This window comes from Empidonax traillii, unplaced genomic scaffold (genome assembly GCF_003031625.1).
Source record: "Empidonax traillii isolate 1590-97213 ecotype Southwest subspecies unplaced genomic scaffold, ASM303162v1 scaffold984:size454904, whole genome shotgun sequence".
NCBI lineage: Eukaryota > Metazoa > Chordata > Aves > Passeriformes > Tyrannidae > Empidonax > Empidonax traillii.
Genome location: NW_020956177.1, coordinates 391,032 through 417,020, shown reverse-complemented (window position 1 = coordinate 417,020; position 25,989 = coordinate 391,032). Strand labels below are relative to the sequence as shown.

The 25,989-nt window shown below is 39.2% G+C and overlaps 1 protein-coding gene across 1 annotated transcript; it reads right to left on the bottom strand.

Moving 5' to 3' along the window:
• Positions 1 to 686: 686 nt before the first annotated feature.
• On the bottom strand, positions 687 to 25,718 carry LOC114067877 (calmodulin-lysine N-methyltransferase-like). The gene is made up of 4 exons (XM_027903592.1): positions 25,533 to 25,718; positions 21,342 to 21,508; positions 10,820 to 10,888; positions 687 to 768 (listed from the first exon to the last, which is right to left on the bottom strand). Exons 1-4 carry the CDS (start codon positions 25,629 to 25,631, stop codon positions 687 to 689), a joined length of 417 nt encoding a protein of 138 aa, XP_027759393.1. The 5' UTR covers positions 25,632 to 25,718.
• Positions 25,719 to 25,989: the final 271 nt, after the last annotated feature.

Genomic DNA, 25,989 nt, shown 5'->3' with positions numbered 1-25,989 from the left:
TAACCACATACACACAAAAAAAAGGAAATATTTTCTACTTGGGGAATTTCCAATTAAATAATAAATGTATCTATAAATTGCCTCAAATTTCCACAATTTAAAAATGACAACCAAAATACAGCAAAAATAAGGACCCTGAATACAAGCTGCTTTCTCCTATTATGTTTTATTATGAAGATATTGCAGTATTTTTAGCCTGACAGAATTTATCCTAAGGTGCTGATGGGTAATATGGCTTAAGATTGTACAGTGTTTTAGCTGTGTAAATAGGTAAATTTTATGGAACTAGGTGTGAGCTTACAGTGAGGCACGCTGCTGTTTCCACATTCTAAATTCACAGTTACTGGCAGATTGCAGTGGGTTTTTTTCCTGACATCCTGTCATGAGGGATTACCCAATACATTTAGTAATATTGTTTCTGGCCTTACCGTCCAAAACGAGCTCCAGCGAGTGAACACACAAAAGCTCTGAGCCCATTCCCTTTGCCAGCTCAGGTGTGCTGGCCTCTCCTACTTTCATGAAACTACCTTATGAGCGTTATAACCATTAGACTCGTGTCTGAAACCACATAAATTCTACACAAAATCTGCAGCTGCCACATGGGAGGTTAAACAAAACAAAAAAGAAGCTCTATCTTCCATACTTTTTGACAGACACAGTAGAAGCACCTAAATAAAGGAAAGGATTTAAGACTGCGAATGGACCAGGTTAGGAACTGAAACTCCAAAGAGAGACAGAGTTAATGACACACAAGTCTCAGATTGCCAGCTGTGGGGAATTCTAGGCCATGCCATTATGAGTGTAGAAACATCTCCTTACCTGAAGGAGGACAGTTTTTTATTGTCACAGCACCTGCAGTTCAGTTCAGCAGTGCCCAAGTCTCTTTTCTGACACGCCTCTAAGTCCTTCCATTTTGATAACCCAAGTGGGTGGCATTTAAAACAAGAAGGCACTCCTGAAAATATAAGACTACCCAGTTTAGCAAAGATCTTACAGTAAACATACATGTGGGAGAGGTTAGAAGTCAGGTCTACTAGTGGCCCTCTGCATACCACCACTGTAGGATGTCTTGGTTCTGCCTCCCACTTCTAACCCATGAACACCTGTGTAACAAAAAACAGACTTATGAGACCTCCTACCTGTAAAAGGGATCTAATATTTTTTTCATAGATGTGATATTGTATGGATTAGTTCATAACAAAAAAGTGCTTTGGGGACTGCAGTGCTATCTTCTTTTGAGCTGATACAAACCATATATCTAAACCAGATAACAAAACACTGCCTTAAAATGTCGGAATTGGCCTAAGCATCAAGGGAACCTAATAATTAAACTGAAAAAAAAACCCCAAACCCTAAATAGTGAAACATACCTTAAGCCAGTACTAGCATAGATGGAAAAAAAGTAAATTTAATTCACAAAGCACAGGTCACAGTTCAACAATAAATACCACTAGACAAGGCATTGATCCAACTGTTTTCATTTTAGTCCTGAATATGATCTACAGAATCCTATTTCCCAGGTCCAAGAGGCCAAAATACATTTGAGTACTCCCAAATTACCAAAAACAAAAGGCCCCAAACAAAAAAATCCCCATCTGGCATTATTTTACTTTTCATCACACTTATTAAAAGGAGGAAGATGGGAGTTAAAGTGTTTTAGGGTAGAGGGCTTTTACAATCCTGCACTAAGTTTTGCTAGACTACGAAACATGTCACAAAACCAGTACTTATCTCAGAATAGCTGGAGTTATCCTTCAGGACACCAAAGAGCAACAAAACAAAGAAGCTTAGACCGGATACATATGTAGCACAAATGATTAAAACCATGGCTTTCAAGAAATGAATGAAACTTTGAAGCAGAAAATCATCAGGTGCCTTTCAGTGTGTAAGACAATTAGGCATTCTAGAAATAAGTATGATGTTTCATTATATTCAACCTTTCTCTCATCTACATTTAATTAAAAACTTGAAACAGATTCATGTTTTTTATTCTTTTGTTGTATATTCCACGATAAAGTGTAACAATAAAAAAATAAATTACAGATTTTAATTAAAAAAGTACTCACCAGAGCAACAAGATAGGAGGATTGTTTATAGGGTAGACCCAGTAGATGACTTGTATCAGAATTTTAGAAGGTCTTTCAACAGTTTCATGAGAAACACAGTCTAAATAAAATTTGTTTAAGATAGGTGCAGAGCTGATCAAGAAAAATAACCTTATTCTGTGGAGAATAATTCTCAATGATTTACTGTAAAAGAAGGTACAGTTCAGGTGGAGTTTCCCTAAATGCCTACAGCAGATTGTGCTCTGTCCAGTGTTTGTACTGATCATCTAAATGAGCATGCTTATTAAACTAGCAATATATCAATTTAAAAAGTCCAGTATGTTGAAAGACACACTTCACACAAAGGACAAAACCAGAAGAAATCTGGAAAGAGGAAAAAGCTCAAGAGGGACAAATACCAGGTATTACAATTGGGTAAGAATAATCTGCTACATAACTACACAATTAGGAATAACTGATTCCTTCTGAAGCGTACCAGGATCTTGTGGCAGGTCAAAAGCTCAACATGAGTCAAAGTCATGCTGTTGTAAAAGGAAAATACAATATTGGGATTACAGGCTGTAAAACACAGAATCTCCTGGTTTACTTAGCACTGGAGAGGTCCCAGCTGGGGTACTACACCCACATTGGACAAACACTCTTCAAGAAAGATTCAAACATGGAGTCTAAAGAAAAGTCAGAACCTAGCAAAAAACTGTAGCTTAAGAAAACATGACAGAATTTGGCTTGCTTGAATAGGCAAAAGAAGATACAGACAAGGCCATGTAATGACAATATATCTGAAAAGGTATTACAAAAGAAAATTTAGTTTTTGCCAATAAGCAAACAATAATAACTTTAAGTTTTACTAAAAAAGACGAGCATTAGATATCAAGAGATACCTTCTACCAGTAAGGAGAGTAGATGTGAAATCACCATTGCTATAACTAGCAGGTTCCAAATCTTTGTATATGGGCTAGTCAGTCAAATCTTTTGCAGGTGGGCTGCAGTCTTCATTAAAAACCACAAGGCTGGAGCTCAAGTAATTACAACAAACACACAGTTGTACACACGTTTCCTCAAACATTTTCCATTTACCAAGCCATTTGTATAGGAGACTCTTTTAATCCACTAGATTTACATTATTTTAGATTTCTAAAATAATGCCTTATTCACCTCTTTCCATATGATTGAAAATCTTTTGAAGAAATGGCTTAAACCCGGTAGAACTTTATTTAACTGTATAGACTCTCAAAAACAGTATTTAATTTGTCAAGCTAAGTACATGCATAATAGTTCTACGTTGGATTTTCATCTGGTCACTGCTATGTAGATTAGTTTTCATCATAATTTTCAGTCAGAACGATCAACAGACAAAACATTTCGAATGGATATAATATTCACCAAAGAGTTCAAATTCTCATTTCCAGAAATATATTACTCAAATTAGTCTTGTTTGAATACAGTTGTGTGAATTAGCGCTGAATGAAATTGTAAACCTTTCACCCTGCCATTTTTGAAAGACATGACTTCATCCATTTAAATATGATTTCTTAAAATGAAGTACAGAACAACTTCTTAAAAGTTCTCTTAAAAAACCTGAAAAAACAACCTGTAAGTTATGCATGACATTTCAGCTGTATTTGTACGGAGAAAATCAAGAGCAAGGACTGTCCTTGCTACCTCCACACTACAGCCACTGATGAGACTATAACAGAACAGAGAAATGCGCCATCTGACGTGCAAGTCAGATCCCATCAGCAACTTTGTGTGGTATCAAACAGAAGGCAGCTACTCAGGGAGGAACTCCAAGCATGGCATTTCTTGAGCAGGTTTTGCACTTCATGCCTGTTCTTTTGTGCAAAGCAGCACTGAAAGCATGAACACGGCAAGTAAAAGGAATTGAGAACAGAAAGAACAATTACACAGAAACATGCAAGTTCCACCCAAATGACAACAACCTACTGCATATCAAACTAATTTGAAACTATTTCTTTCAATTATGCTCAAATTTGAAATATGTTTAGAGAAAACTCTGCAGTGCATTAAAAGACAAAGCTTAATTAATAACACAGCACATCTGAAAGGGATGCTTACCATTGTTATCCTGCCCTATCTCAATTAAAAAGGTGATTAAGATAAGTTATCTAATGTAAAAGTAAAACCCATGAAATCAATTAAAATAATTCATACTCTTCTCTTTCTACCAATCTAATTTAAGGTGTTACACCGTATCTTCAAAATTTTAATTAATTTAAATCAAAAGATCCAACTTCTCACAATAATTCATTTGGAATACACAGAATATTCCAAAAATACTTCAGGTCAACACTAGAGCATGAAATAAGACTACCACAAGTACTACACTTAGAAACCTATTTATGCCAACTGATTAAGACAACAGATCTGCTGCCAAAACACGGCTAATCAGAGTGCCAAGGTACAAGACACTGCTCAACAATACAGAAAAGTAACTGCAGTTGCCCTAATATATTCACAGATTTTTGCCAAAAGGAATAACTTGAACAGGAGAACCAGTTACTACAAAAAACTTTTGACCAAGGAAGAAAGATGGTACTTTGAAGTGCTCATCTGGATTTCTTCACCTCCCACTTCTCTGATGCCATGGTTTCAATCCGGCACCATGACTGAAAGTATAGGCACAAAGTCAGATAATGTTTGGAATATGCAGAAGGAAAAAAATTGTCTAGAGGAAACTGATCAGAGTTATGATTCCTCTTTTCAGGTCAGAAGATTTAGTGGGGAAAAGTCAAATAATTTCAGAACAGTACTTAAAACAGGCAATCACTGATGTTTCATCAGAGAACAGTTTCATAAGAACAATTCTGGTAGCAAAAGTAATTTAAAAGGTGCCTACTTCTCCCCAAATACTTATTTTCTGCTGTATTCCACGCACTTTATGTTGGTTATGTCAATGTGACTACTTGGGATGATGCTGCAAACTGAACCAATGGAGTGACTCGGAGGGGGAAGAGGAGGGAGGAAACAGCTGTTTTTTCTTAACCCTGATCATGAAATGTTTTATTTAAAAGGAAGCTGCATAGTGAACAGTACATGGTAGTTTCATAAATACAATATTTCTTTTAAAACGGCATGTATCATTGCTATTCAGACACTTTTCCAGTCAATTTATTTTCTGTTGAAGGTTTTCAAGGGGGTCTGAGGTTCTGATCTGGTAAACATTTTCAAAGTGCCACACCTACGGAATGAGAGAAAGCTCAGAAGACAATGAGAGGCAGTTTCTTCAGGTGAGAATATCCACGGAGTCACAGAGAGACAGGAGGCATATTCAAGTCAGTGTGCCTTTCACCACACAAAAAAATGAGGGAAACTTCCACTGCAGCACCCGAAAAATGCAATCTGCTCCCTTGTTGATTCTAGGCAACGTTACATGAAATACAGGAGCACCTTTGCTGCCACAAAGGGTGCTATGCTATGATTTTTCTCCAGGTAACTTTATGGCATCTATCCTTACAGGCATAATAACTGTGTAGCTGCAACGATCTCTCCACAGAGGAGCTCAGCTACCCGTAAGTCATGCAGTGAGAGCTCTGAAGAAAAAGTAGCTCTCTGAACACATCCTCATATATTACTACCAGGAAAGAAGACATCCCTCTCATTCTCGTTATTTGAGAGCAAGTAAGAAAGAAGAAAAGGTTCTTTGTTTTAGAATAGAATTTAAAATATTTTTCTTAAGTAAATTAAGGAAAAAAAGTGGCACGATTACAAGTTTTAATTAAGCATAACTTTAAAATTAATACAGTCTGAAAAAAAGTGCAAACTAAAAGGAGAATTCCCCCCCTTGATACCTGTTTCCAAAAAATGTGCCTGAAATTTACGAAAACTTTTCCCCTCTTGTTATTTTCATGAAAAGAGAAAAAAACATTCCCCAGTTTCACTAGCTTATTTACTTGGGGCGGAACACATTAAAATTTAAAAAAAAAAAATTCCAATATAAAATTTGTGGCAGACTGGAACTTCTAAATGTAAAATCAGCACAAACAAAACTAGTTCTAAAGATGTTGAATAAGTGTTTTGTAACAGTAGCTATATCCAGACATTATGTTTTCAGGAAACCATGGAACATTTTCCACCAATAACACTTAAGAAAAAAAAAAAAAAGAAAAAAAAGTAAATACATTATTCTATTTTTTTCTGGATTTCACATAGATCACCTGTTTTCCAGTATAAACAAAGGCAATAGAATTTAAAGCTATCCTATTTACAACTACCCCAAAAGGAAAGCTCAAGCGTTTGCAGGATTTACTTGCCTACAGGAACAACAATTTTGGAGTATGTGCCTGGGCAGCTCTGTAACTGTAGCACCCTCTGCTGCTCTTTTAGTTCTAAAACATATAACTCTACACTCAACCAAGTAGAAAATAAAATGAATATGTGCTGAACACGTTGTTCCTTGAAAATGGTTACATTATTAACTAATTCTACGTGCAGTCTACAAGAAAATGTTTTGCTATTACATATAACCTATTTGCAATTTTATACTAATTGAGCATTCTGGAATATCTTGTTTCTATGTTAACAGCAGGTAGATACTAGATGAAAGTCCCAAAACATGCTGTATTTAATTTCCTAAAATTCTCCTTTACATACTCTGTAGCTTGCCTAGGCTAATGGCAATTAGTGAAGAGGCTTATATTTTGGACCTTGATCATTTCACTTAATTTAAAATTATTAGTTCAGGAACATAGTCATACAAGCACTTCAGTCGTAACTGCTTTCTCCCCCTTGAAAAGGCAAGGGAAGGTGATAATCTAAAAAGCTCATCCTTGTAGAATTTTCCTTAATTTTTGGACAGTTTCTTCTGCAAGACTGAGCGTGGCATGTGGCTCCCGGGGCCAACTCGTGCTATCCCACAATGCCACCACTGAACCTTCTGCCTGTGATCCAGCAGTTCTTTTAAAGGACTATCTTAGGACTAGAGATGGTGTCAGAATGCACTATCTTTTTAACAGATGGCATATTGTTGTCTAAAATGAACAGACTGATCCTTTCCTTCATTCCAGTCCTCTTTTCCCTCCCTGTTTTTGCATAGAATTAAAGCTGAATGAAGTGCATTTAGCATTGCATCCTGTCTGTGTGGAGAATTCATTTAGAGTTGTCATGTGGAAACCACTCTCTCACAAACAGGAGAGGAACGGGAGAGGAAAGAAATTTCACATTTTTCTGGGACAGCGACAACTAATTGCAAATTATAGTGTGGATTTTCATTTACAGTAGCAATCCTACAATGAAAATGCAAAATCTTTTCGAAAAGGAGAGAATACAAGTGTAGGTATCACGTTTGAACAAGACACTGTGCAGAGGCAATTTTCAGAGTTAACACTTGGGACCCTGCAATACACCATTTACAGCTATTGCAGCTGGCTCCACTTTTGTTCTGAAGTCTTACTGGTATAAGGCGGTGCCTTTGGAAGCAGTCATGAGTATTCCTCAAAAGCTGCTTATTGATATTTTATATAATGCTGCCAGCTAGTGGCACATCTTGTACTGAGTTGATACCTACTGGGAGTTTGGAGAAAAGTGGTATTAACTAGAGTCTGCTCTACCACTTTTCTTTTGATAGTGTATGGTGATGTGGCTGTTAAAGACAATACGAAGAGAGATCAAAATGTGAAACAGAAAGACCACAGAAATGCTCCATGAAAGAGCTTGGTTTAATAGAAAATACTTACTGGAAGAAACAAAAATCTCCTCCCAAAACCAAACAAACCACGTTGTTTGAAGAAAATGATGTTTGAAAAGGATGTAATATGCAACGTGTTTCAGTTTTTACAACATCTAATCTTTTTAACACACAATTCTTTCATAATCTAATATTCATTAGCAAAACATTAATCTTGCTGATAAATTTGCTGTATTGCAGCCAAAACAAACACACAGAAAACTAAAATATTTACCTCTTTTCTGACAACTCAGTCCAAATAGTTTAAGTGAAGTTTAGTGCACAGTACATAAATGCTGGCTAGGCAGTGTCCCAAAAGAACACTGAAGTCTGTAATTTTTCAATGTGTCCCCTCACAGAGCACGCTGTGGTGATAGTATGTTCAGTATTGGGTAGCTCTGTTAGTATTAGGTATTAGAAGAAATAATCTGATACTGTTAAAGACCAGCTTAGAAATATTTGGAGTTTTTTAAGAACAGGTTATGATTTGATAATACAAAGTTCTTATAGAACACTACAGCAATTGTAAAAAACATTCGATCTAATTTTGGAAATAAAATAGTAGTTACCTTAGGGGGTCAAAGGAGGCGACCCCCCTATCATTTCCACAGTGGGTTAACACAAAGAGAGTCAAAAAACACACAGGAAAAGGTCAAAGAAAGAGACATTTCAAATCAAATGATAATGGGAGTGCACAAAAATTCAATCAGGTATGAGCCAAACAGAGCAGTTTAGTAAACACATGGGAGGGAGAACTTTACTATGGTGGTGTGACAGACACATAGTTACTCCAGCTTGGACACTGAGAACATTTATTCCATACAGGTGGTAGCAAAAAAGTATGATCATTACTCTCCAAGCTAATATTGCATGCTGCCAGAAGATAACAATTACACCATTACCCTTACAGAGTGTAATCTAGAGTGCATAGCAAAACAGGCATAAATCACCAATATGTAGATCAATACAGACATTTAAAAATGGGGAGCAGTGAATCTGGAAATGACTTAGCAAACACTGTATACATTAGCACAGCATGAACCCTCAAAGAAATATTGAATCCAAAAGGACAAATGTGAATCTTTGTATATACAAACAAACAGTAAGAAGGAGTACAAATGTCATATTACTCCTCTGTCAGAACCAGTGGTGTGCCTATTAGAGTGTAAGTCTTGTTCTACCATCTGCAATCAATAAGAAAGTAGCTGAAAAACTGGAAGAAGTTAACAGAAGAGCTGACAACACACCTATCAATAGGAAAGCATATGAAAACTTCAGTGGAGTAAATTATTTGTGTTAACAGGGAAATCTGCGTAGATTGAGAACAATCTAAGCTCTCACACAAAGAACAAAGATTAAGAGATCACGTCAACATGTTTCACAGAGTAAGCACTTCTAAACACATATACAAAACACTTTCTCTGCTATTCAAAATAAATACCCAAGTTGTGATCTAATGAACTAATATAACAATATTTTTTCTGGATCCAAAGCCCTAGTTTTTTTTCTTAATTATTTTGCTTATTGAGAACAGTTTATGAAAATAACATAGCTTCTTATAGAATTGTCTTATAGATCCTCTCCCGAGAATCCAGAACATTAAATCTCTCTAAATGCCTCCCATAATTTAAGCAAAGCATTTTTCTTCCAGATCGTAAGATGTTTTTATCATCCAGCTCATTATGCCTACACCTGTAGCCAAAGTCAACCATAATTCCAAATGCGAATTTTCTTTCTTAGCCTTAATATTACCAGTTTGGATATTCATATATCCCTTAGATATAATTTTCATTCAGAAATCAGAGAACCAATTTCTCTTTGGTAACAGATACAGAATATATCTGGAAGTATTTTGTGGCAAGACCACTAAATTATCTTCAATATTCAGAACTGAAGGAAGGCTAACAAGTTTTAAAAAGAAAAGCATACAGTTTATGACTATTTTTTCCTTTTGAAGGCAAAAGTTCATTAAATGAATGGACCTTTTGCTAATGAAAAGCCAGTATTTATTGAAACATAGCTTTGGTACACTGAGACTACAGTTTTGAGATGAAATGTATATATCAGAACAGTTTCTATATATTTGCTTTGATAAGGAGAAACAGATACGTGCACATTTCTTGAATATCTGACAAACTTTACCAACTTTATTTTATCAGTTTGTTTGAAAACAAACAAACCAATCTGAAAGATAAGGCCGAATAATCAAATAAGAATGATATGTATATAATTCTATAATAGTAATTACTCATCACATCAAAAGTATTGCAATATTATTGCTCAGCTTCATTTCCACAATCTACCACAATTTTATAATTCAAGTCCATTAACAGCATAGATAATTTTTTTAATAAGTATACTGAAGCAGAGCCATACTGGGTCAGACATTGATGGCCCACTTACAGCTCATCTTGTCTCAGGTTAATGCAGCCAGTAACTGATGCTTAGACAAGAGTGAAAGATCAGGACAAACATATCATCCTACCGCCCCATTAATTCTCCTAAGACCCAGCACTTCCTAAGCCATAAGTGGTGTCTTCAATGGCCACAGTTAATTTTTTTTGCACAATTTTTTTCCCCTTTGCTTTTTTTGAATTCATTTCATGTTTTAGGAACACCACCATTCTGTGGGGAGCAATTTCACAACTTGACTGCGTGTCTTCTTTTGTGTTTCTGTGATTTGAGTTTGCCCACTCCAAGCTGGAAGTGCCATTGTTTGCTTCCCATGTTCTTGCACTGCTGTTCCCTGCACAGCCACTGCTGGCCACTGGCCAACACAAATCAATGGGCTAAACTAATTTTTTTGTCCAACCCGGTTCAGCTGCTCTTATGTTCCCACCACAGTCACAGAAGCAAAAATAACCTGCACTGGGATGACTTGAGGGTGTATCCACACAAACAACTGTGCAGGGTAAAACTGTAACACGTAAAAAAGGTTATGGTACCTCTGACCACAATAATGGAGCTTCTCAGCTAAAATAAATGGTTATTGAGGGCTCATACAGAAATATTTTACACTGATGCATTTAGACTTCTATCAGTATGATACTGTAGTTAAATAAACAGTGACTTACAGACATTCCCCGTGTTGTCAAAACTTGTAAGAACGTCTTTAACATTTAAGAGGCCATTGTGAAATCTGGAAGGAAACATAAAAGAAAACATAAATTGTGATTTTACCAACAGGTAAACAATTAAAAAAATCCCAACCATCTTGTCTCTTCACTCCCTTCTCACCAACCCAATCACAGTGAACTAACAAACAGGTACTACTGTAGCCACCAGGGGGAAAACAAGGGGACAAATACTAGTTTTCAAAGTCCCATCGCTGAAAATCCATGAATCGGGAACGTGTTTCTCGGTAACTAATATCAAGAGGAAAACATTTCTAAGGAGCATCAAATTTTGGTTTGTTCTGGAAGTCACATAGAGGAAATAAAGAATTTTGGAAAAGCTTTATCAGCAGCTTTATTTCTTTGAGGAGGAAAACCAAAGGACTATTTTTAAACAGCAGCTGTACACACATTCCTATTTTCTCCCACAAAATCAAGAACACTTAATTAAATTAATGTGAACAGTGAAATTGATTAATGTGTTCAGTGAACTGCATTTTCTTTGGTTTTACATTTGCATAACCCAAGTGAAATAAACATTCAAAACTGGGGATAATAAATTCATTAACTAAATTTCACACATCAACTGCAGATTTTAGAATACAGTGAGCAAAGCACTGACAGCAGCAGAAAGAATATACATCAAATTTAAATAAAAATTCAAATGTTATAGATGTCAGGCCAGATGAATTCACATTCACACACAGATAAAGCATCTAAATTTCTTTTACTTATTGCAAGCTAATCTAGGCCCAAAATAAAAAATACTAAAATCTTTTACTTCACAACAATCAGATCATATAGTTGTTTCACAAAGGCATTTAAAAATCTAAAAAGAATTCAGCAAGGCAGGAAAATACAAAAATATAAGGTTTTAACTGTGTTTCAAATATAGCTTCTAAGGCTGTTAAGGAACATGGTAATTTGACACACCAAAAAAAATTAATAAATCCAACAGTTCTAGCACCTACAAAATTAGTTCTCATTCTCTCTGGGTTTTTTTTTTTCCTGAAGGAAACTTGTTGTAAGAATGAAAAAAAAAAAACAAAACCAACTTTTTGCTAATAAGAAATTGTATATTTATTATTAAAAAATTCACTATTTATAGCTTCTGATAAGTCTAAGCATTAAAAAACATTAAGAGGTTAAATTTTGAGAAGCACCAAACAGCAACTAGATTAATTCTTAAAAAAATGAAAATCAAGCACCAAACAGCAACTAGATTAATTCTTAAGAAAATGAAAATCAAATGGAAATCAAGTTAACAAACTGAAATGAGCTCATAAACAGGGGCAACAAAATATATGAAAGATGTTACAAAAGATTCAACTGGATATTAATGCTCTTCTCCCACCTACATAAAAACAAACCAAAAATACATTCCTTAAGTGCAGTGGAAGCCAACAAGAATTCTGATGGTTCATGTGGATTTTAAATGCACTTTTTCTTCCTCTTTTTTTGCAAGTTTGTTTTCAATCAAATTGGACAATGATGCACCACTGCTAGTTCAAGGGAAGTGATAAGAAAGCGGACAGGATCTGTAGTTCTACCAACCACAGAGCTGCCCTTTAAATTCTCCCCTGTTGAATCCTAAGCATCCTACAAACTCTGTAACTGTGCAAATGTCTGAGGCAGTTAGGGTCTCTCAGACAGCTGTGAATGTCTCATCTCTAAATGAATAGGGAGGAAGGACATGCTGACAAAGTGAAGAAATATTTTAATCTTTGTTGGCATGTAGACTAGTCTTGGGATAGCATGCTTTGGTTTTGTTTTTTTCCCCCTCTCAATTTCTTTATGTACAGAATTCATATATGAAGGAGATTTATCACGTAGCTCTCTAAGTGAAGCAAACAAAGGTAAGGATGAAAAATTTAGTAATCCAGTATCAGGACTTCAACAGAAGGCTATGAAGAAATTAAAACAGAAGTAAGTGAATTGTCCTGGTCTAGAAAAGCATACAATTTGTATGCTTCAGGGTCAAAGGGCAGACAAACACAAAAAGGAGAAATGATAAAACCATAGTTTGCAGGTTCAAGTACAAACACAACACACTCCAACCTTTGCTCTCTTGGCCTCTAGAGGCACTTTGCACCGACAACCTTCCCTGGCTCCCTGAAATATTCAAAGTCTCTAACTCTGTCTCAGCAACCTGCTTCTTGCTTTCACAAATATAATTCATGGAAGTCACAGAAGTGAGGTATAATTTAATAGTAAGAAGCATCCCAGATTTGCTATGGGGGACATCCTCTTCTCCTCAGTCTTCCAAAAGCCCACTCCACAGTCATTATGAAATGGGATAGGGTTTGAATTCAATAGCTATGTCCTTCAATCTGATCAGCTCACCGAACAAAAGAAGGAGCAAGCCTGATCTGCTAGAGTGAGAGGAACAGCCACTATCCCAACAGTGGGGATAGCAAATCCACCCTCACTTATTCCAAAGCTCACATCTCAGGTCCAAACTATATTATCTTTACGGACTATGTTAGAACTAGTCCACGTGAACAGCATCAACAGTGAATCTTCTGGAGACAACTGGCATGATAGGAAAATATCTCTTTGCTTTGGGTCTGGCTGAGATGGAGTTCACTTCCCCACAGCAGTCCTCACACTGCTGTGCTTTGCATTGGTAGCTGCAAAGGTGTTGATAACACACCAGTGTTTTGGCTACTGCTGAGCACAGCACCAACACCCTAACATTCCTGCACCAACTGAGGGCAGGATTCTGGGAGGGCACAAAACCAGGCCAGCTGACTCAAATTAACCAAAGGGATATTCTGTACCATATGACATCAGCTCAGATATAAAACATAAGGAAATGAGCAGGAAGAGGGGGCACTCATTATTTACATTTCCCTGCTGAGCAACTGCTATGCATGCTGAAGCCCTGCTTCCCGGGAAGTGGCTTTGCTTACTATTGGGAAGTAGTAAATAAACCTTGTTATTCTCCTCTTCACTTTGGGCAAACTTTCTCTTTTCCTTCAGTAAACTGCCTTATCTCAACCTACGAATCATTTTCCATCTTATTTGTCTCCCCTGTCCATCTGGGAATGGGAATGATAGAGCGGCGGCTTGGTGGGCACACAGTGTCCAGTCAAGGTCAACCTACCACACTCTTCCTGCTGATAAAGCTTTAGTCTACTCCAGGCTAGAGAAGAGGCATGTAAATCCCCTGGTAACCACTTAACAGTTATGGAACCCAAACAGTGAGGAATTGATCATAAGCTCTGTTGCAAACAAGTTTTAGGACTGCAGGAAGAAACAGGCCAACAGCTGATCTACTTGTGAAAGAAAGAGCTCATGGAAACACATGTTTCTCCATGTGGAGGTCTGTATTTGTAAAGCCTCCAGACAAACTCTGTACCAGCTATTCCCCAACTCTTTTCCATCCCAGACCTTACTTGCAGACTAAAAGTTACTGGCACCTGTATTCTCTAACTCCAAATTCTGCCATAAGTATCATGCTCCTCAATCCTGCCCCTATAAACCACAGCTTCTACTTTGGAATCCACTGCTCTGAACACCTTCTTAGCAGTTCTGTAACAGCTGCTGCTTTGCTGTCCAATCCCATCAGCTGCTCCTCCGTTAGCAAGCCCAGAGAAAACTGCTGGGATATGACAGATCTCATTTCTGTGGCTGCCTGTCATAATCACAGCTTTCCACAGTACCGCTAACAAACTGCCCACAGAGAGTCTGTAAGTGTCATGTGCACTGAATTATGGCAGTCAAGGAAAGGAACCACAGAAGCTTGTGGTTAAACCCCAACCCCAAATTCCCATAAATTTCCACAGGCATTTCAAAATACAAAAGAATATTAGTACTCAGTGTTTCGGAATATGTGATGAATGTTGTACAGTTCAAAGAAGTTCAAAGCTGTGATTGCTGAGATCAACAAAGTACTTCAAACAAGCACAGGTAAGCATCATGGAGAAAGTGAACTTCAGGACAGCATGGTTAATCTGATTCATGGTGTTCTTATAGATCTTCAAGGTACAATAGGCAAAAAATTTCTGAGTTACAGAAGACAAATCTAGGAACGAGAAACTAATTCAACTCATGTTTCTCCTGATCCGAAACAAAGCAAAATTCCTTACTCTGGACTACATATAAATCCACCTTGGATGTATAAAAAAAAGTCAGAGAGAGTGAGTTCAGTCTTTGAAATATATTAATGTTCCTTCCTCTCCAATTCAGGCAACACAAGTGGCAGACTTTAACATCTATTTAAAAATAGCTATAGACAGTAGAATAAAAAGAACCTTCAATAGCTCCCTATTAAGGTATGCTTTTCATCAACCATTATGAAACAAAACTGTTCTCTTCTTTATACTATTCTTAACTGAGTAAGCAAAAATAATGCAAGTAACTACATGCCTATACAAAACTTTAAAAACCTACAAAAACTAAGACAGAATACATTTCCTCAAAATACGGGAAAGAAAAAAAAAAAACCAAAACCACATCACATCACCATACACTATTAACCTACATATAAACTAAAAGTACAGTTTTGGTGAAAAATGAAAGACAGGATAAAGGTAAAAAAGTTACTATTAAGAGTAACTCTTTACAAAAAGAGTTGGGGCGTATCACCATCAAATGTCACAGTGGACCACCAAGAACCTCAAATCTATCTACAAACTTTGCTATCTGATCAGATGCTTTTCCTGGGCCAGAGCACAGCAGAACAAGTCAATTCCTCTTTCAGTCCAGTTCTAGACTGCAGCTTAATACAGTAAGAAACCAAAACAATGCTTCTTTGACTACAAATCCTTGTTACAAAATACACATCTTGGGCAATATGATGGAACAGTCACAGCTTGATCAGTGAATGAACAAAATATGTTGGCAAATCACTTTCTCTTTCCTCAGTTTCCCACTCCTGTGGCCAAGCCTTTGTGCTGCTAAACCCACACACTGTCTCTTAGCATGCAATAAATGGAAGAGAGCAATTTTGTTACATCCACATAAACTGTCCATAAGAAGTAGGCAATATTCCTTTAACATCTGCTTCCCTTCATTTACTTTAGATCTATTCCTAAAATAAAAAGCCATTAAAATTTTGAAATGTTTTTAGCAGAAATATCCAAGAAGAATAGCCAGTGGAACTCACTACAAAACCATCTCCTAACATACTACTTGCCACAGACAAATAATATGCTCCTCAGTTCTAAACCAAAGGTCTGGAATCATCTAATAATTTCTTTCATATTTTTATCTAAAGGTTCATTCATATTCAGAATAAAGCCACGACACCTTGCAAAGTACACTTAACACTCTTCACAAAGATTGAACCCTTCCTGTAAGCTGCTGATATTGTTCTTTTCAGTTCTGCACTTGACTATTGGAAACAGCAAATGACTGATCAATGGAAAATATTTTAACACAGAAACAACTTATTTCCTCTCTATTTTCTTAAAATGAGCCTACAATTTAAAAGTAAATCCATATCCTGAAATAGAAAATTTGAAGATATTGATTGCTTCTTTTTAAACTCTAATAAAAGAATAATTTTCCTGTCTCAAAGACAGGCACCATCTCTCCAGGAAGACACTGCATCTTTATAATCTATAATCACTTCAGAGCTAAAACTATTCATAACAAATTTAAATTTAAAAGCACATTCCTGATTAAGAATAGAAAGATTTAGAAATGTAATATTAAATAAATATTTTTAAATAGCTGTACTTAATATATCTTCCTTTTCCTAAGGAAACACATATTCAACACACGTATAATTTTTTAACAGTAAAGTGAAATACCCCCAAAGTTAAACAGAACTTGAAAAAAAGCTAACAAATACACATGAAAGTTGTATGAATAAAAACATATTTTGATGGAGAACAGATCCAGTAGGTCACATAATCCAGTGCCAGCAGTAGATGCCCAGAGCCTGGATCACAGGATCACAGATCAGGAGGAAAGCACCTGAAGAGCAGCCCAAAGAATTCCAGCCACTCCGGCCAGTACATCAGCTTCACCAGTAGCCCAACTTAAATGCCTCTATGCCAGTGTACATAGCACAGGGAATAAACCAGAGTTAAGGATGAGTGTCTGCAGGGCTGTGATCTTACTGGCACCACACAGAGATGTGGTGGGATGGCTTCTAGGAGTGGAGTGTTGGAATGGAAAGATACAGGCTCTAGAGGAAGGACAGATGGGGAAGATGGGGAGGCAGTGATGCCATCTATGTCAAGTTGGAGTCCATGGAGCTCCACCTGGGGATGGATGAGGAGCCATCCTCATTCTCCAAGAGCTTATGGGTCAGGATTGAAGAGAGGGCAGGGACAGGCAGCATTATAGTGGGGGCCTGCTACAGGCGGCCCCTGGTCAGGCAGACCAAGTAGATTAAGCCCTCTACAGACAGACAGGAGCAGCCTCTCCTTCACAAGTCCTGGTCCTCATGGGGAATTTCAACCACCTCCATATCTGTTGGAGGGACAACAGAGAGAGCATAAAAAATCCAGGATGTTCCTGAAATGCTTCCTTCCCCAAGAGAAGCCAGCAAGAGATGGACTATGTTCTCTCCATGGACTATGCTGGACTTTGCTCTCTCCAACAAGGAGGGGCTGGGGGGGAATGTGAAACTCAAGGGAAGTCTTGGTGGCTGTGGTGGAGTTTGAGATCCTTCTGGCAGCAAGAAGGAGGCACAACAAGGTCACTACCCTGGACTTCTAGAAAGCAGACTTGATCTGGTACTGGGACCAGTGCTGTTTATGATCTGTGATGGTGACGTGGACAGTGGGGTCAAGTGCATCCTAAGAAAGTTTGCCAATGACACCAAGCTGTGGTGCCATGGACACATTGGAGGGAAGGGATGCCATTCAGTAGATCCTTGACAGGCTTGAGAAGTGGCCCCATGCAAACCTCATGAAGTTCAACAAGGCCAAGTACAAGGTCCTGCACCTGGGTCAGAGCAATTTCAAGCACAAATACAGGCTGGGTAGAAAATGGACTGGGAGCAGCCCTGAGGAGACAGACTTGGGGGTTTTGGTTGAGAAGCAGCTCAACATGACCCAGCTGTGTACACTTGCAGCCCAGAGGGCCAATAGTATCCCGGGTTACATCAAAAGCAGCATAACCAGCAAGTCAAGGGAGGTGATTCTGCCCCTCTACTTGGCTCTGGTGTGACCCATCCAGCTCTGGGGTCATCAGCACAGGAAAGACATGGACCTGTTGGAGTGAGTCCAGAGGAGGGCCAGCGAGGTGATAAAAGGGCTGGAGCACCTCTCACATGAAGACAGGCTGAGAGAGTTGGGATTGTTCAGCATGGAGAAGAGAAGGCTCCAGGGAGACCTTATAGCAATATTCCAGTACTTAAACAGGTTACTTTTGACAAGGGCATGTGTGGTTGGGGAAGGAGGAATGGCCTTAAGCTGAGGGGAGATTTATATTAGACATTGGGAAGAAATTCTTTACTGTGAGGGTCATGAGGCAGTGGGACAGGTTGCCCAGAGAAGCTGTGGATGCCACATCCTTGGGAGTGTTCAAGGTCAGGCTGGACAGGGCTCTGAGTAACCTGGTCTAGTGAAAGGTGTCTCTGTCCACGGCAGGGGGTTGTAACTAGATGATCTCTAAGGTCCCTTCCAACATAAACAATTCTGTGATTCTGTGATGACATCTAATAAAAATACCTTTTTCCACATCAAACTCACATGAAATTTTACTGAAAAGGAGGCCTGTATTTTCACCTGCAGACTACATTACTTCAGTTTACTCTATCCAACTGTCAATATAAAACCTGCAAAAAGATTCCAGCTTGGACTGAACACATCTACATTCTCCATGCTAGACTAATATAAACATTCAGCCTGATTCCCAGGCTGACTTCATGACAATTCAGGGATTTGTTTTTTTAACTAACACTAATTGCAAACAACACTCTAGAGCAAGTTCATGTACTTAGCCACTCAATTCACATCATCAAGACAAAGACTCAGTGTGTAGGAATATCAGGTATTGCACAAATCCAAATGAGGAAAGACTAATCGAATCAGATTCTGGATTATAAACACAAAAAATTAAATTTTGAAACACCTTTCACTGCTAACAAAACCCCACACTCATCAGACACTCCTTTTGATACCCCAGAGCTACTGTGAAGCTCCTTAGTACCTATTAGTGCACAACATTAGCACCTACCATGTGCACAACATGTATAATGGGTCTGCATTTCATTAAGCACACTAAAAATCATTGTTTAACTACAAGAGTTACAGGAATTTCTAAAATGAGTCAATGATGTTGTTACTTCAATGATCTAATCAAAATGGCACATAAATTCAGCTTAAATTTTTGAAGCAAAAATTGCCTTATATCGGTGCTTCTGACTTCCTGCTTTGGAAGATTTGTTATTAAGAATGGTCCAAAAAACAAACTAGTGACAGAAAAACATGGCATGATCCCAAATGTGGATCCAACCTGAATCTGGTTAGAAAAATAGCAGCTTACTAAAACAACAAAGTTCAGAAAAGCATGCACATGACTGGTAGTTTCTCCCAAAGCTTCTATTTGCCTGACAAAGCGGTCCCAAGTCCCTCTGGAGCAGTAATTCCAGCTAGGTCATAGCATATCTGAATACACAATTTGATCAGTTTTGATAGCCCTTGAACTGATATAGCTTGACCTTTATACTCTTTGCCAAAAGCCACTACCAACCTTATGAACTTTCCTAAGTATTTAGTCTTGTCAAGATATTATCTGACAACCCTTTTAACATCCAACATATGCAATGAGCTCTTCCAAGAAGATGCTAATCCATAAGGAAAACATATGTAGATGAAAATTCAAAAGCACTTTTGTCAAGATTTTAGAGGGGCCATAGTAACATTTTTTTCCATCACAAAAAAGATACATAAAGGCTCAACTATTCAAGCACACTGTTCTGGATTTACCAACTGAAGTTATGGTTAATAATGTGCTCCTGTTATCTTGTTAAAATATTTCTTACTGTTTAATATTATTATAAATAATATTTTGTCAACGGAAGAAGAAAAATTACAGGAAAACTGTCAGATATTCAGAAAACCCTTAAGCTTCCAAGACATGATAAGTTTCCAAAGATCCAAGAGCACTTAGTCCAAGACTTCTCTTCTAGATATGTCAGTTTTCAGCAATAGGAACTATTGCTTTGTTACGTATGTTAAACTGTTATGCTTATCACCTTAAATTACTGCTTCTGCAAAAACAGGAAAGAAACTTAATTTAACACAGACTCAAGGTAAAAAGGATTTTGTTGCAGGCTATTTATACTTTGTTCCTGGTAAAATACACAGGGAGTATTTTCTCCTTCCTTTCTTCACCATCCTGCAATATTCTGAAAGAATAAGTGTACTCTACCTATTGCCACTGCCTTAGAATGGAAAAACATTTCAATATAGAAGGGTGAGTTCTGATCATTATTCCTAAAACAATCAGTGATTACCATTTTTCTAGGTCACTGAATATCTTCTGAAAAGGAAAAAAATGCAGGAAAAAATTAAATAAAAATCCCCACCAGGAGACAATGCCCCTACTCTTTGCAATATTCAGTTTTTGAAAGGCAATGTGAGTCTGCTGCAGCACAGACACTACGCATTTCCATTGGACACGATCAAAGGAACACAATAAAGGAATGCATAAACAAACACTCTTCTTTGCAGTCTACAGGTTGAGCTGTGTCCTATTATCAATGAAGCCACAATCAGGCAAATACACAATTCAAAATGAAATGGTGACATAGGAAGTGGTGGAAACAGAAGCACACAACTATCAGGGGTAGAGCAAGATCAGTCTGACACTCCCTTTGCTTTTGCACCGCCAGCACAGGTGAACCCTAGCTCATCTAACTTTAAAACTCCAGAATGAATAATAAATCAACCAAGTGACACCACCGAGTGTTGCAAACCACGGCAGTGAACTAAGGAGACTGACTGAAGGAGTTCAGGACTGCAACCTTGTTCAGCCCAAATTCCACCTAAACACTGTACATTTCCTATCACCAATGTGCCTCTGAAAACCTAAAAACAAGAAATACACTGCACAAAGAGATTATGTAGGCTGTGAGCAGTTGAATTAATACACAGATCATTACCCAAGAGATTATAGGACTTTATTAATAACATCATGTCATTAAATTTTTATTAAGATTATACATAAATGTGTTCAGGTTTTTCTACATCCTATTTATATCTGAAGAAAATCAAAACAGAAAGCTATTAAAAATATAAAATAAATGTTTATATTTGTATTTTGGTTTAGCTACGATCACTAGTATTTTCACTGAAGCTCTGCCACTTCAGTGAAATGCACCAGAGGAAAACAAAAAAGAAAAAAAAAATGAGACAAGCTGCTTACTGTAACAAACAACTAAAAATAACACCTAACAGTTTATTTGTTAACCATGCCCTAGTTATAAAAAACACTGGAAGAAGGACTAATGAGTTTTATATTTGAGGCCCATTCAAGATCTTAGAAAGTACTTAAAACTCCAACAATGCTTACCTTAAGGACACACTATACTCAGGATAAAAGACGCTTTTATATTGAACCCAGGTCCCGGTTTCGTCTTCCATATTCTGGTCTTCTACAGAAAAGAGATTGAACGATGCAAACCTTCTTACAGATACTTGTTGGAGATGCACATCTTTCAAGTGCTTTTTCTTCAGAACCTTTGGAATGAGGAACAAATTAAACATTAAAAATAAAACTTCAAAGGAAAGAACAAACACAGGCCTATTTAAGTGAAGAGGCAAACCATAATGGCTGTGCTATCAGCTAATAGTTATGAAAAACTACTCCATGTCAAGCCTGAACAAAATAACAATGTTATTAATGGTAAGGGTCAAGGGAATGGGTTATGAATTATGTCTCAATAACTGTAAAGCAAATGTACTGTGTCCAGAAGTACACAAAGTTGTTTTTTTAACTCTTGCTCTAACAGATCCATGCAAAAATTAGAGAGGCAAAATGGATTCTCCCCATCCTCTTATTTCACAAAGTTTCACAGTCCAAGCAGTGCCCTCACCAAGAAACTTCTGTGCCACTCACTGTCCCTACAGAGGAGTGGGGAGAGGAGGAAGTGAAGCAAGAGTATCATCTATAGAATTTAAATAGCTAAACCCGAAACATGATCTTGGGGTGTCTGAGCACTGTGTGTTTCCCTGGCAGACCACTTCCTACCTTACAAGTCGTCTGCTGCGGATTTGCAGAACTGCTGTCAAAGTTGCCCAAGCTGAGAAAATTGTCACCTGTCCCCTGATGCATGAGCCAGCCCTTATGTGAGCCCCAAAATACACTGACAGCACCAAGTTCAGTGCTAAGAAATGGAAGAATTCAAGGCAGTGGCAGAGACAGAATGTGGTCATTTGCATTTCTTATTACAACACTTGCTTGGGGAAGCGAAAACATGGATTCTCTGTCCTGCATAGTCTGCTGCACTCAATCATCCCCAGGGAGCAAAGTACCAACTTTTTCCGGCAAAGTGTGCTGGAAAACCTGGCATCCCACCTGTTTGTGCTGTATCACTGCACAGAACACAGCCAGCATTTCCCTGCCAGACAAAAAGACTTATTCCTCGGGTCAGTGAAGTGGAAGGAGAGATATCCTGGATTTAACTTTTCTCCTAACATTGGACAGAAAACACAAATAATTGCCATTGCATTTTTTAAATTAAGGTGCACGTGCAGTCCCCAGTGATGAAAAAAAAAAACAACCAAAAACAAAACCAGAGAAGAAAATAAACTCATAACTATAAATAGATAGAGAGACAAGGAATAGCTCCATTGAGTAGGACAGCACTGCAATTTACAGATTTTTGCCAACTAGAGATAAATCAAATGAGAAACAGGTCTCAGAATTATGAAACTTGAAATGGAAGCTTTGCATACAGGATGTGTACCAAAAAAGAACGGGTCACTGATTTTTTTGCTGTTCCCAACCTCTACCAACATGCTTTAAATTAAAATGCACTCGCATTCAACAGCTTTACAATTTGGGGCCACGGCCTATTCTTTTGCAGGATACTTCGAAGTACTACACATGTGAGCACAACAATTGTGTTTGCTACGCTGTTAGTTCCTAATAGCAGGTTTGAGGCATCAGGCTTACTGTTTGGAACCCTTGGCAGGTCTCAGCATATGAAAGGCATCGGCATTTTCAACAAAATACGAAAAATGGCTGTGTGCTGTCCACACTTACTGTACTTCTGTAACACATGAAAAAAATACACACATGAAGGAAATGGCAAAAATATCAAAACAGGAGAACCAAATGTAAAGACCAGCAAAATTGAGGCCTTCATGTAACAGCAGCAGGCCTGGAAAGAAAATGGACCATCTTTACAACTAAGGAAAACCACCAAAACCTAATTTTCAGAAAAGCATATTGTTTGGGGGCTTCTTTAAAGCAACGGCAAGCCAAACATACATACAGGGAGTAACCTAATGCGTGCCTATTTCTCTAACTTTGTTGCTAAAAACTACAGACTGGGTAACGCCATCACAGTTGCACAGACTGGCAGAACTCAAAAAACAGCATTAGAGAATTTACTCCGGTCATTTTCAAATGCAATTTCAAATGAATGGCTAACTTCCCTTAGCACTGATTCAAAGCAAAAAAATCTTTTCCTTGATTCTGACAGGCTACCTTGAAAAATGTTGCCAAACTTCAAACTCACTACATACATAAAACATTTTATTGATAAAGAACACATAGGCAATTATGCAAACCCCTGGTTCTTTATGCTAGCTTCATAGGATACCTCATAAAAGGGCTTTTTTCTTAATTAAATCAGCGAGCATGCACTCAAGCATCCTCACCATAGTAAATCAATTTGTGTGTGCATTGAAAGAAAGCAAATTCAATATATAAACACACCACAGAACTGATTTCACATAAGCCACTATTATAAGCAGTATGAAATGTGTTTTTAAAAGCACTGTAAGAAACACTTTGACAGTGCTCCTTTAAAGACAGATATAAAGGGAGCTTGATACCTTCTTCCAATCCATAGATAGATCTGAGCACTTCTGTAGTAAAGAGTGCAGAACTCATTTTTACTTCAGATGTACCAGTAAGATTAAATTGATCCTTGCTCATTGCACCGTACAAAAATTAAAAGAAAAGCTAAAGAACATGGGAAAACCCAGGGAATCTGTAGAGGAAAAGGTCACAGATACATGTAGTCTGAGGAAGAAACAGAAGCCTTCTCCCCAAATACCTACACACACCCTTCCACAATCCCATTCTGTTGCTATGAAAAGCTCCTTGTGATTTTTAAGAGATAGGCATATGCCAAAGGCAGTTTATATTGAAAACAAGCAACAGCTAGTACAGCCACATAGCCCATCTTACACAGTCTGGTAGAACAGAAACCTACAAAGACAAACCTGATTTTCCTACCAGTAACTTTGACATTTCCTGCTTTAGAGTATAATAAAACAGAATTTGGTCCTGTTGAACAGGATTGGCAAAGCTACAAACCAAAAGCACATACCAAGTGCAATATTGATGCCCTCAGGCCTCTCACTCCATTACCCAACTGCAGCCAGGTGGCCCTTTCAACCCACTGCTGCCACTCCACCTTCTCAGGGAGAGCTGTGGATGGGCAGCTCCAGGTGCTCGTCAGCAGAGAACTAAACATTTGAGTTAGGGCTGTAAATATCACATCCCGTAACAATAACAACTAATTACACTGATCTGGGTTTTTTAAGCCTTTATGCATACACGTATCTGCAAAGGAATCCTTTCCAGCCTTGCACAGCTCCTAAAGGGTCTAAAACAGTCTGGAAGGCTGGAGCTCAGAAGCTGCTGACACCACAGCACAGGTGTCACCACTTGCTCCTTCTTCCTCCTTGCCCTCCTCCAGGCATGGCCCCGCCAGCCTCACCAAAGTGCAATTTTCACTGCCAGGTGAGTGGGGTATTGCTCCAGTTCCTCATGAAAGGCAATTTGGGGAACAGGGAGCAAAGAGCAGGAATGAGGTAAAACCCCCAACAACCAGCCACCATCGATGGAAAGTGTCAAACCATGGCCCGAAAATCCTAAGGAAGTGCCCTCAGGCTATAAGGTCCCAATGTGACTCTGGACCTCCTCCCTTAACATTGGCCACAGACTGTTTTGGGGATCCACTACAGGCACACTTTAGAATCATAGAATGTCCTGAGTTGGAAGGGACCCATCTCTCGGCTCTGTGCAGGACTCACAAAGAATCCTGAGGGCATTGTCCAAACGCTTCTTGAACTCAGCCTTGCTGTGACCACTTCCCTGGGGAGCCTGTTCCAGTGCTCAACGACCCTTTGGGCAAAGAACTTTTTCCCAATATCCAACCTAAACCTCCCCTGACTCAGCTCCATGCGGCTTCCTCGAGTCCCGCCACTGCTCACGAAAGAGAGCCGTGCCTGCCCCTCCGCTCCCCTCTCTTCAGAGAGCCATGGGTGCGTATATACACGTGCGTATCTTTATTATTACCACATTTTCCATGCAGAGGGCTGCAAACCTCTTTACGAGCCCCCCCGCACTGTTGCCCCAATCCTCCCCCAGAGGTGCGGACAGCGCTCCGCAGCCCCCGCGGCACCGGCAGCCCCTCAGGGCCACAACCCGGGCAGCGGGACCGCAGCCCCTGCGCTCCCTCGGCCCGCACCGCCCCCCTCCCCGCCATGCCGGCAGTCCCTCCCTCCCGCGGGCTCCCCCTACCTGTCCGAGCAGCCGCCAGCGCGCTCGGGCCACCCCCGCACCTCTCGCCTCGCACTTGCCCGGGGCGGGGCGGCGCGACGAGCTGGCAGCCTCGGCCATGCCCCAGCGGGAGCGCCTGGAGCTGGCGCGGCGGGAGGGAGCGCTGGCCGAGCCGGAGGGGCCGCGCCACCGAGCATCCAGCGGCTGCGGGACCGGCCGGGCTAGGGATGGAGCGGGAGGAGGGAGGCGGCCATCTTTGATAGGGGCAGCGCTGGGCCAGTCTCTAAGCAGCCGAGGAGTTCCGCTCTTTTAAGGCCCGGCATCGCGGGGGCGGGAGCGCGCCTCAGGACAAGCCGCTTGTGGGCTCCGCGCCGGGGCACGCGACTGTGCGTGGCACGGCAGCCACCCAAGAAAGCCGCGCCAGGACCCGGGCCAGCCCGCCCGCCTTGGCTCCGCACCCCCGCGCTGACATCAGCGG

Coding starts and splice junctions, on each gene's coding strand:
- LOC114067877 (XM_027903592.1), bottom strand. CDS start 25,631: ATGGCCGAGGCTGCCAGCTCGTCGCGCCGCCCCGCCCCGGGCAAGTGC. Junction 10,889..21,341: donor GAGTATAGTGTGTCCTTAAG/GTAAGCATTGTT, acceptor GTTTCCTTCCAG/ATTTCACAATGGCCTCTTAA. Junction 769..10,819: donor AACACGGGGAATGTCTGTAA/GTCACTGTTTAT, acceptor AATTCCCCACAG/CTGGCAATCTGAGACTTGTG.